The 13,315-nt window shown below is 38.5% G+C and overlaps 2 protein-coding genes across 2 annotated transcripts; one reads left to right on the top strand and one right to left on the bottom strand.

Moving 5' to 3' along the window:
• The first annotated feature begins 3,601 nt into the window (after positions 1-3,601).
• Positions 3,602-4,558, top strand: LOC133054318 (olfactory receptor 51H1-like). Its single transcript, XM_061139215.1, has one exon. It carries the CDS (start codon positions 3,602-3,604, stop codon positions 4,556-4,558), a length of 957 nt encoding a protein of 318 aa, XP_060995198.1.
• Positions 4,559-11,347: 6,789 nt separating this feature from the next.
• LOC133058750 (olfactory receptor 51H1-like) lies at positions 11,348-12,298 on the bottom strand. The gene has a single exon (XM_061145711.1). It carries the CDS (start codon positions 12,296-12,298, stop codon positions 11,348-11,350), a length of 951 nt encoding a protein of 316 aa, XP_061001694.1.
• Positions 12,299-13,315: the final 1,017 nt, after the last annotated feature.

Below are 13,315 nucleotides of genomic sequence, written 5' to 3'. Positions count from 1 at the left end.
GCAATAGTCAGACACTTTTATTTTTATGTTAGAATAAAAAAAAAAAGATGGTATCAATTGTTTAGTTTTATACTCATACTGGCAGTTTATGACAGAAAAACAGAATCCATGTGGGATGTAAATGATCAACCTGTATAAGCAACAAAAACAACAACAAAAAGCTGTTACCTGAGGAACTGGAATGAAATCAAAGCAAATGTCTCCTGCATTTATTAATGACTCCCTGAAGGGCTTCTTGCTTTCCTTTTGCACAGAGCATGATTAGTTTGATATTGAAAACTGAAAAATATAGATGAATTATGAAGAAAAATTTATTCATTAGAGAATCATTTCAACTTTAGAACCATATTTCTTTGGGAGAGTTTTATTAGTTTTGCTGTGTTTTGAGAAAAATAAAGGCAACTATTGCTCATTTCAGGGCATGGAAGAGTGAGGTGCCCAAGATGGCCCTAAGAGAATGTGATTGAATACTGACCAGCCTCTGAATCTTCCCCCCCAAATACATATACACACACACACACACACATATACATGCACTTTTTGCTAATATCCTCCTCAATACTATCTCATTTTTCAGACATGAGAATCTAGGGCTTGATTTCACAATCCTGGAGAGACCACCTCAATCTTGGGAGCCCCAGGGAACAACCCTGTTTACCGATCTGTGAAACTCTCTGTGGTCTGGTATGGGGAGGAGTTTTGGAGCAACTCAGGAAATAAAAGACTTCATGTGAGTAGAAATGGTTTCGCCAAGCGAGCCTCAGGCAGCTGGAGAATTCTCTTACAGCTAGCAGTACCCTAAGCAACAAGGTAAGTTTTAGAGCAAAATCAGAGGCTAAAGTTTTGCTATCAACAGAATATCTTAAGATAATGTTACTAAAGTTTCCAATTGTCCCCCAACCACTTTCTAGTACTTAGTGAAATGGAAGTGTTTTTGTTTTTCTGCTGTTACTCAGACAATAGAGAAATTTTGCAATTTTATTGTTCACTGTCAATTGTTCAAAGATCTCTAATGAAATCATATAACTTGTGGCAGCCTATGGGGCAGATATAAAACACTTGCACAATCTTTTTCCATAAATGTGGCAGCTTCCATGGACAGTAGAGGGTCGGGTTAGGTGAAACTTTCAGAAGAACTTGGGATCTAAGAAACTGATCTTTACCTGTTTAGTACATCCTGGGCAATATAATTATGGACAAAATCAAGGACGCATTTTAAGGAATAAGCAACCTAGTCAAGAGATGCCTTTTTAACTTTGTCTTTGCTAGCTGAATCCTCAAGCTTCAGTGTATTTAGTTATAACTTTCTTTCCCTCCTTTTTTCATCTGTTTCCCACCCCCCCCCCCACCACTGACTATGTGTTTGACTCAGGGCAAGTTATTTTCTTTATCTATGCTTCAATTTCTTTAATAGTAAAATGCGAAATAGTTCGACATTTACTTCGGCTCTTCTTTTTGTGTGTAAATCACTTCTGTGCGACCCTATGGACTGTGGCCCGCCAGGTTCCTCAGTCCATGGGATTCTCAAGGCAAGAATACTGGAGTGGTTGCCATACTCTCCTCCAGGTGATCTTCTCGGCCCAGGGATCAAACCCACATCTCTTCTATCTCCTGCATTGGCAGTCGGGCTCTTTGCCGCTAGCGCCACCTGGGAAGCACCTGCTGTTCTTTGGATTTATGCTTTTCTTCTTTCATTCCTTTTCTCTTCTTCTTTCTCTCACCTTATATTCTTTTTCTCTCATTTGTTCACCTCTTAAAAATTCCTTTAATTTCCATTCTATTACAATTATTTGAAAAACTTAATAAATATTTTCTTTCTCAAAAGTCCTAAAACAAACAAAAAATTAAAATAAGTTTGTTGAAAGAGTAGAAAATATATGCTATCTAAAAAGCCAGAGTCTTTTGAACAAAAGGCTAGCTGTCTTTCATAGGAGCAATGGAAAGACATGAATATTTTACAGAAACAGAGGATATACCCTAAATAAGGCTGGGGGAATCTGTGTCAGAAATCTTTCAAAGAAGATCTTTGAGGAGAGAGATTTCAAAACAGTACAGTATGTTTTTGATTCATCAGGAGTATGCATCAGTCAGAGATGTATACATAGCCTGGGGTTCAGACACATGTTTGCAGAGTTAGAGGGTAAATTACTCAAAGATTACAAGAGACACAAAATTAAATGTGATTGTTTGCTAATAGAAGAGCATCTATCAGTTTCACTTCCATCAACTGCAAAGATCTCTGGCTGAAAAATCCAAATCAGAGAGTCAAAAAAAAAAAAAAACAAAAAAAACAAGAAAGAAAAAAACTCAACATCAACACTGATATTGAGAACATGTGAAAAGAAGAACTTTTTTACTCCAAGTTCTCATAATTAAAAGCACATATTTTGCTTTTTTACCAATGGAAAGATCTTTTGTAATCCTGACACTGCCCCTGTAGCATAGGCATTATTGTCCGTGTGCTACATATATAAGGCAATATATGAGGAGCAAGAGAAACCAGAATCTGATTAGAAGATGTGTGGATCTGGTGTTTACATTACCTTGTCTTTTAGTCACCTTGGTTCTCTTCAATTGATGAAGGCATCTGATGTGTGTCTTAAGGTTGAGAGAGCTTCTCAAAGAGAGTATGCAGTACCTCTAACTGGCATTCATGTCTAAAGTTAAAGACCCCATCAGGAGGCATTTTGGAAAAAAATATAGCTACTGATTCTGGAAACATCAGCATGTTTCTTCCAGATCTCTACTAGGACCTCTATACTGGCCTTCTGAGATTGTAAATGCCATTATGTGAATGATCACTGTGCCTTTAGTAATACAATTTCCAGATGATCCTGATTCTAAAAAAGGCTTCAGAGGAGCCTCACTTCATTTTGGACAAAATGAGTTAGTCTGAAAAAAGATTTGCTGCTATTGATTTCCTAAATATAACTTACTCCCCTTTCTAGCTTTCATTAGATTAGAGATGACAAATACATTTCATTTTCTATGATTAGAAGTTGCTGTCTGAGGTTCCTGGGTTGAGAATGATGGAGTCCACATCCAGGCTCAGGGGAAATGAAGGTGATCATGCTCAGATGCAAGCACAGGCATGTTCACTGGGCAAGTCCATCCCTGACTTACAGACAAGACCCATTGCCTTCATGAGAGTTTCAGTACTGAGCATAAGGAGAGTGATGGGTGGAAATGACATTCTTTGTGAGCAGTCAACTAATTCTTATTTTATACTGATTCTGTCTTAGTTTTTGTGTCCTCAGCCTCTGACTCAACTGCTTGTAAGATATGGATGAGAAAGAGAGAGAAATGGACTGGAGAAAGCAAAACATTTAATTTAATGCAGTGTGTTTTAAACTGAATGTGACTTATTTGACTTGTGAAACTTTTTCACTGGGCCAGTAGAAGTTTCCTCCACAGGATATATCTTGGAAGAGTAACTTCAGGGACTCAGCCCTCCCTCAAACACTCTCTCACCCGTGTAAAAATAAAATGGCTCTGCTCTGAGGAAGATCAGATTCTAATATATTGTTAATACTTGTCACTGCACTCTTAGGAAGACTCACATCAGGATTTCAAATTTTCCCTCCTGTGTTACATTGACTTCATGGCAGATAATAACCACTCTCACTTCCAACACCTCTACTTCGTCTTAACTGGAATTCCAGGGCTTGAACTAAAGTATTACTGGATGGCATTCCCACTGGGTGCTATATATGTCATCGCCCTCTTTGGCAATGGTGTCATCATCTCTACCATCAAGTCCAAACCATCCCTGCACATCCCCATGTATTACTTTCTGTGTATGCTGGCACTGGCAGACACAGGACTTGCCCTTTGTACTATGCCCTCCATGCTAGGCATATTTTGGTTTAACTACAAGTCCATCGCCTTTGATGCCTGCCTTGTTCAGATGTACTTCATCCACACCTTCTCAGCCATTGAATCTGGCGTGCTGGTGGCCATGGCCTTTGATCGGGTTGTGGCAATCTGGAAACCCCTCAGGTACCGCACCATCCTCACCAGTGGTGTGGTCTGCAGAACAGGAGCAGTCATCTTGACAAGGGCCATCTGTGTGGTCTTCCCGGTGCCTTTCCTCATCAAGCGGCTCCCCTTCTACCGCTCCAATATCCTCTCCCACTCCTTCTGCCTCCACCAAGACGTCATGAGCCTTGCCTGTGCCAGCACCAGGGTCAACAGTCTCTACGGCCTCATTGCTGTTATCTTCACCAAGGGTTCTGACTCTCTCTCCATCCTCCTCTCCTATGCGTTCATACTCCGAACAGTGATGGCCATTGCCTCAGGGGAGGGCCGGCTAAAGGCACTCAATACCTGTGTTTCCCACATCTGTGCTGTTCTCATCTTCTACGTGCCACTCATTGGGGTGTCTGTCATTCATCGTTTTGGAAAGCACCTTTCACCACTGACCCATGCCCTCATGGCTAATGCCTATCTTCTTATACCCCCTGTGCTAAACCCCATAGTCTATACTATGAAGACCAAAGAGATACGAAGGAAGCTCACCCAGATATTCATTCCAGCCAAGGTCACAGCAGAGGGTTAGGGTCTACTAGTTTAGGAGAGGAAAAATCTCTTCTGTAAAGGCTCAATTATGACTATGAAAAAATAGTTTTTATTTTTTCACATTTTTGGTGTGATTTGAATTGGGCAGAGATATTTCCCTGCTCTCTGGACATATTTTACTCTTTCTATACCAAATCGTCCTTTGTGCAGTATATAAAAAGTGGTATTTATAAGAACTGCTCCATGTACTTTCCTGTGGCCTTGCATTAGAGTTGGCACATAACAAATGAAAGGGGAATATTACTAATTCCATTCTGTAATAACTCTTTTGAGCAGAAATAAGCCACAAGCTTAATGCCTTTTAAATTAAAGGTCATTGAATTGATTTAACATTCTAGCTCAAGAGTTAGGAATGGCCTCTATTAGCTTAATAGGGGAAAAATGAACTATACTCATTAAATAGTAAGAGAACACCTGGGGATAATACATTGTTAAATAAAACATGGATTAGAAAGATGGTTAAATTTTAGGATTAAGAATATAAATGTATATAATTGAGCAGGGGCCAACCATATTGTATAACTTGAGATCAACAGATGAGGGTGAGTTTTAACTCTTCCATGTGTGACATTGGATGTTCCCTTCCCTACCTCTAATGGAAATTTCTTCATTTTGAAGCTGGAAATATTATCACTTAACAACCAGTGTGGTTATGAAATTAAATTTAATCATATAAGGACAAGTATTTGTAAACTACGAAGGGTTGTACAACTATAGGAAGTGTTCAAGAATATTGAATGTAAGACAATAAGAGTACTTATAGACTCTCCCCTAAGCAAAAGACAGTACCAGAGCCTTTTACATGCTGTCATATTGGATATCTACAGCATCCCTCTGGGGGACAGTGTTGTACGCTGTTTCCAAAGCAGTTCATGTGTTGGCCAAGGCTCAGTCAGGCAGATTTTCTGTGGAATGTTGAACTATCTATATTGTGGGAGACAGATAAAATGGGTTGGGCAGGGTGGGGATGACACTAAGGGTAGAAGGTTAAAGAATTACTATGGATTTAATCTGAAGACAAAGTATCAGACTGGTCAAAATGTTCATTTGGACTTATCCTTAAAATGTTACAGAAAAACCCAAATAAAGGTTTTGGCCAACTCAGTATATGAAGAAGAAGAACAAAAGCACGTATATACAATGTATACTAATGAGCGACTTGTATTCTTTTATATGACCCATATGACATTTGCTCAAGTTTTTATTTGAATTTTAAAATCTAACACAAAAGATTCTTTGGGTCTTTCATGATATGTAATTACCTATTACTCAAATCAGTAGCTACTTTAGAAGTCTGTCACAACAGACACTAGCCTAGCTAAGATAAATTTAATAATACTGTGTAAATCCATGGCTGATTCATATCAATGTAATTAGACTCCAACTAATAAAAATAAATGGGGAAAAAATAATACTGTGTACAAGAAAGCTTATTCCCATTTTAATACTGCTTTCAGGTTCACCAGTCTTTCTGAATTAATTTTAGATAGGTTCACAACAAAATTTTTCTTAACTCTATAAAAAACAAAGGCATATTGCTGACAGTTAATAAAATGAATGTAAAATATCATTTAAACCTTCTGGGATTTGTGGGGAGACTCGAGTCCTACCACCTTTGGAAGGGCTTGCTAAGAGTTCACCAACACTATCACAGTCCTGAGCCTGGAACAGGAATTGTTAGGGGTTATTGTTAAGAAGGGGTTTCCCTGGTGACTTGGTAAAGAATCTGCCTGCAATGCAGGAGATCTGGGTCCAGTCCCTGGGTTGGGAAGATCCTCTGGAAAAGGAAAGAGCAACCCACTCCAGTATTCTTGCCGGGGAAATCCCACAGACAGAGTAGCCTAGAGGGCTACAGTCCATGGGGCTGCAAGTCAGATTTGACTTAGTGACTAAACCACCACCAATACCATTGTTAAGAAGATAGGTCTCTATCTGCTTGTTCCAACATGAGAGTAAAGGTCCTAGTAGCAGTGCAGTGACTAATATCCTTGGGATGAGCAAATCTCTTTGACGACTTTCAGCTCTTGGCTGTTTTCACTCAGTGCAGTGCTTGACATTTAACTGATGCACCAAATTTCTAAATCACACTACATTTCAGAGACAGGTGGAAATGCTCTCCATAACTGTTGTCTTTGATGCTGTAAATACTTAAAAGCCGACCCCAGAAACAAGTGTATTGGTGAAGGAGTTTTTGAGTTTCCCTCTATTTAGTTTGTGTCTCCTTCACATTTCTCCTTTAAAGATGAAGATAAACATTGCCACAGCAACTGCAGCATAGCAGTAATAGTAATACGTGCAATACCATCTACTAAATAAGAACCACAATAACGGGTATTTTAGGGATGTTCTCGTTACTCCCAGATCAACTCTACAAGTGAATATATTGAGAGGAAAGGCTTGGGTTTAAATCCTGACTGTGCCACTTGCCATCTGTGTAATATAGATAAGATACCTAATTTATTCAATGCTGATTGTTCTAATTCACAAAATTGGAACCAGACTAGTGCTTATTTTATAGAGTTATAAAGGTTAAATGAGCTAATGGATGTAAATCCCCAGGGCCTGGAAATAATGAGCATTCAATAAATGCCAGTTGGCATTATTATTGTTGGTATTATTATTTTCAATTAAAATGAAATATACTAAAGTGTAGAGAGTTTGTGTAGCTCGATCAAGTTCACACCGCAATAAAATAGAACAGCTACAATTTGAAACCACATCTAGCTCTCAAATCTATGCTGATTCCTGCTGGGTCTCATTTGTACCCTCTTCCTCATATTTTTAATGTCCTCTCTCTGGTGTCATGAGGAAAGAACTGTGTAATCTCCATACAAAAGAGGAAGTATAATTTAGTCTCTCACAATGATAAGATTTTCATTCCAAAAGATAGATCAGGGAGAAAAACTAAAGAACTGCAACACTATTAAAATAAACACTATTGTTGACCTACTGCATCACCGGTACACCAGAACCATGTACTGGTGCTTGTCTGGGAACGGTCTAGTAAGTATCTGTGTGATGAGGCAAGTACAGACAGGGGGAGCATTTGAAAATCATCATAACAGTTTGACTTTGCAGTGACACTGAAGCACACAGTTTTGTGTACAAACTCAGAACAATAAAGTTGTATTTGTTTCAGACAAACTGGAAAAATAAGAAACAAAACTCAAAATTAATTTACCACATACAGCTTGAGAAACACAGATTTATTTAAAAAGAAGGGAGGATATTTCATTTTCTTTCAGTCAGTTGAGTTTCCTATAGATATTTTAGGCACAGAGCTGCACAATAAAAATAATGAAACCAACATTGGTTTCATTTAGTGTCATGACTGGACCCTCAAGGCTAAATTCATAGGGCCACACAATGTAATTTCAATTTCTCTCTCTTTACCACTTTCAGGAATCTAAATAGACTGCAACTTCTCTTTACAATGTTCAAAAACCTGAGTTCTGCTCTTCACAATGTTGGAAAACATCAAGGAGTAGCTCCAATTTTATCTGAAGTCTTTCATCCTGGCTTTCACCTCAGCTCCCGTTTCTCAAGGTCTCAGGGTCACCTTTTCTTAAGACTGCAAAAAGGTTTCATACAATAATGTCATGAGACCAAGTCTCCTGGCTCAGAAGCTTATCTAAAACAGGTACAGGTAATAAACTTGGTCATATATTCAAGATACGTTTTTCTAAGATTTGTCTCCTGTGCTGGTTGTTTTCTTCCCCCTGAGAAACAAGAGAATGTGGAAGTAGGAGATGCAATAGAGTGCCATGAAACCAGAAAGAAGATTAAAAGGGAGGGGATTTTAAATATTTATAATCTACTCAAATGCATCAAGTTGAAGGAGGATTGAGAGGAAATATTTGACTTGCTATTTCAGAATAAATCTGAGCCATGGGAACAGCTTTCTTCTAGCAATGGAAACAAAGTCAGACTGCAGAAGCTAGAGAAGAGAGTATACAGTGAGGATGTGGAGTATGTGTGTGTATTGCCAGGAACAAAATTAGATTTTTGATCTTGCCACTACATGGCCCCATCAGAGAACCAAAGATTAATGGGCACTTTCTCCTAATTGTTTCTGTTATCACAGTATTTGAACACTGTAAACATAATCCATGGTGGTTGGATTTTATCTCTAATTTAAGGATTTCAAGTTTTTGGTTATGTAATTGTATAAGAAAAAAGACACTTCTTAATATGTTTTTAAAATTAATATATTTATTTTAATTGAGGCTAATTACCTTACAATATTGTAGTGGTTTTTTGCCATACATTGATATGTTTATATTTTATGCTTATTCATTCAAATATTGTACATAGGCACACTGTACTAACATGTATATGACAATGCATTAAGAAAAATAAACATTTTTTAAAGATGAGATAAATTTAAATACACATAAAAGATCTACTATTTTCTCCTTATAGGCCAATTGACTATAATGTGCTTTGTTTGGGATTCATGTTTTCCATTTAGATAGCATCTATATATGTTGAGGCCTTGGATGATGTTTGCATTCTGCACAAACTAACAAATCTCAAGCAATTTTGTAACATTGAAAAATGTAGACTCCAAATCAGTCTTGCAAATTTAGTCTGACTCATCCTCTCTTTATTTTCTTGGGCTCCAAAATCACTGCAGATGGTGACTGCAGCCATGAAATTAAAAGATGCTTGCTCCTTGGAAGAAAAGCTATGACCAACCTAGACAGCATATTAAAAAGCAGAGACATTACTTTGCCAACAAAGGTCCATCTAGTCAAAGCTATGTTTTTTTCAGTAGTCATATGGATGTGAGAGTTGGAATATAAAGAAAGCTGAGTGCCGAAGAATTGATGCTTTTGAACTGAGGTGTTGGAGAAGACTCTTGAGAGTCCCTTGGACTGTCAGGAGATCAAACCAGTCATTCCTAAAGGAAATCAGTCATTCATTGGAAGGACTGATGCTGAAGCTGAAGCTCACAATACTTTGGTCATTTGGTGTGAGGAACTGACTCATTGGAAAAGACCCTGATGCTGGGAAAGATTGAAGGCATGGGGAAAGGGGACGACAGAGGATGAGATGGTTGGATGGCATTACTGACTCAATGGACATGAGTTTGAGCAAACTCTGGGAGTTGGTGATGGACAAGGAGGCCTGGTGTGCCACAGTCCATGGGGTCACAAAGAGACGGACACAACTGAGCCACTGAACTGAACTGAATTAACGTTTCAACAATATTGATTACTAACATCTCTCACACATCACATCTTAGGATCACTGGTTTTTTCCCTCTACCTCAAATTTTTTTTTAAGTCTAGAAAACCCTGAGACACGTGTCAAGTCTCAGTTCACAGGTTTTAGAATCAACGAATCTAAACCTGAATCCAGTTCTTCCACTTAGAAGCTGTATGATTTTGCCTAAGTTACTAAGTTCTTTAAACCTCATTTCCTCATGTATAAAATGTGATAACATTATTCTCAAAGATTGTTGGGAGAATTCACTGAGAGAATATATAAAGGCAACTGAAACTACTAGTATAGCAAATTAAATGTGCTATTGTAATGTAATACCTACTTGATTTGTATACATATTTCCTTGCAGAGAAATATGCCAGAGACTGTGCAGAAAGTTGGTGCTTTTTCCTCTGTGTCTTCAGGGACCAGAAGGCATCCCAAGTGGAACATAGTAAAGAATCCGCCTGCCAATGCAGGAGATTCAGGAGACTTGGGTTTGAGCCCTGGATTAGGAAGATTCCCCTGGAGAAGGGAATGGCAATCCACTCCAGTATTCTTGCCTAGAAAATTCCATGGACCAAGGAGCCTGGTGGACTACAGTTCATGGGATCACAAAGAGTTGGATACAACTGAGTGATTGAACCCACGTGCAGAGTCCAGCATCACGACTGGCATTTCATTAGTGTTAAATGTACATCTATTTAATAAGTAATCCCTCTAGCAACTTGACAGTGTAATGATTAACAAAATACATACAGCAGGTATGAGCTTCAGTGCAAAGACATTGCCTTTGACATACTCATCCCCACACATGGGTACCCTGCTTTCTTAAACTTGCCAGTGCTGTAAGTGTTCACTTGTCCTTGTACAAAGCATGGCAGCACTTTTACTTGATAAGTTTCACTGGGTCCTTTGTACACAGCAAAATAGAGTTCACTCCTGCTGAGTTTAAAGAGTAAAGGCAGAGCACCTGTATTCTACTAAATATGTGACTGAAAGCTAGAACTGCAAAGAAGTAATAACCCTTAAATGAAAAGGCACATATTAAGTAACCACACATGTGTTTGTTTTAATTTTAACATAGGCGCTCTTTACCAAATAAACATTGAAACAACAAAATAAATGCTATTTGATTATGGAACAATTTTCTTTCTCCATATTAAGAAAAAATATCTCAGACCTTTCAGCAGTGCTATATAGCATTTTGAATCTTTCCTTATCTAATTTTTATTTAATTAATAACTAAAGAACAATATTACTTAACATTATATGAATAAACTCTCAAAAGTGTTACCTGGATAAACAGGTGATGATTTATGTCTTCACTGATGCTCATCTCCAGTTTCAGAGAAGAAAAATTATATTAATTACATTAGATTTTTCAAGTGACACCAGATATCAAAAAATATGCAATCCAAAATGGAGCATATACAGAACAAGAAAGACTTTCACCCATGAGCCTTGTCCACTTTGAATTTTCCCAGATGTGTATAATTTGACTGTATTATAGTTGCTCAAAATGCTTCTTATTCTCTGTATTACATTTGATTCCACTACCCTAGACCCTGTTCTTTCGCCTCTGGAACACATGGATTATCCTCCTGCGCATCTGCTTCGTTTTCACACTATAGACAACAGGGTTTAGTACAGGGGGCAGTAACAGATAGGTATTGGCCATGAATGTGTGTACTACTGGTGACAGATGTTTCCCAAACCTGTGGATCATGGTGACACCAATGAGAGGAACATAAAAAAGGAGCACAGCACAGATGTGGGAGAGGCAGGTGTTGAGCGGTTTGAGCCTTTCAACTCTGGAAGCGATACCCAGTACTGTCTTCAGGATGAGCACATAAGAAAAGAGAATGATGATGGCATCAAACCCCAAAGTGAAGATGACTACTAAGAGGCCGTAGAGGCTGTTGACATGAGTGCTGGCACAGGCTAACCGCATTGCATCTTGGTGGAGACAGTATGAATGAGACAAGACATTGGAATGGCAGAAGGGTAGCCGCTTTATAAGAAAGGGCACGGGGAATACCACACAGACTGCCCGGATGACGACAGCTATTCCAATCTTGCCAATGATGCCATGGGTGAGGATGGAAGCATAGTGCAGTGGGTCTCGGATGGCCACAAATCTGTCGAAGGTCATAGACACCAATACTCCTGATTCTACCACTCCAAAACTGTGGATGAAGAACATCTGTGTGATGCATGCATCAAAAGGAATCTCAGGGGCATTAAACCAGAAGATGCTGAGCATGGAAGGCAGGGTGGACATGGAGAGACCAACATCAGTCAGAGCCAAGATAGAGAGGAAGTAGTACATAGGCTCATGGAGATTCTGATCTACCTTGATGATGGCTAGGATGGTACCATTTCCCAGGAGAGTCAGGGTGTAGAGAAATCCCAGGGGAAAAGCCATCCATGGGTTCTTATCTGGCATTCCTGGGATACCTGTCAAAATGAAGCTATGGTGGTTGACAAGTGATCCGCTAGAGTTCATCATGGTGTTCTTACCATTGATTGAGGCTGGACTCTCCCATCTGGCTTCCAGCTCCTAAATTGAAAAAAGCTTTTAAGATAGGTAAATGGCTTTATGGATATAGAAGTGGAACAACAGAGGGGAAAACTACGTTTAAATCAGTGAGAGGTTTTTGCATCTTTTTGCTTCTTAGACAATTACATGCAATGACTTCTATTCCCTTGAAATTAATTTGCTTATCTTAAAAAGGGAGATAAGATGAAACAACTAGTGTTTAGACAAAAGAAAATTTTGATACCTTCCTTTAACAGCACTGAATATTTGGCAAAAAAGAAGCAGCAGCATCCAAGCATCAATAGCATTGAGAATTTTGCTAAATAATCAAAGAACAGAACTCACAGTATCATCACTACAAACACAGCTACACAAAATTTCATCACCATCCAAACCTACATCCCTCATCTATATAAATCCATATGTATGCATGTATATATGTGTTTACATATGCATATATTCTCTTACCCACACATATATATGTGTGTATATATTCTTACATGTGCCTAAGCATCTATTTCACTGTTTTTATAATGGTGACTAAGCGGTAAAGAATCTTCTTGCCAATTCGGGTTCATTCCCTTGGTCAGGAAGATGCCCCAGAGTAGGAAATGGTAAACTACTCCAGTATTCTTGCCTGAAAAATTCTATGGACAGAGGAGCCTGGTGGAGTTCATTTCTGGGGTCACAAAGAGTCAGACAGGGCTGAACTACTGAGCACACACATACATTTGTAAATAGACACATTAGTGAATATAACTGTTCAAATTAATTTTCACAAGTTTTAACTTATAACTTTCCATAGCCTCATTTCAAAATATCAAGGGATAAAGAATAAATGCTATTGACCCAGAAACAACCACACATATGATATGAGAGTAGCCATTCACAAAATCTTTATTTTGAGAGTCTTCTAACACTCCAAAAACCTGAGGCCATTCTTGAAACCTCTTCTTTCATTAACCCAACACTTAATGAATTGCAAAT

The sequence above is a fragment of the Dama dama genome, chromosome 1 (genome assembly GCF_033118175.1).
Source record: "Dama dama isolate Ldn47 chromosome 1, ASM3311817v1, whole genome shotgun sequence".
Lineage (NCBI taxonomy): Eukaryota > Metazoa > Chordata > Mammalia > Artiodactyla > Cervidae > Dama > Dama dama.
Note: the sequence above shows the minus strand (reverse complement) of the source record. Positions and strands in the feature narration are given on the sequence as shown.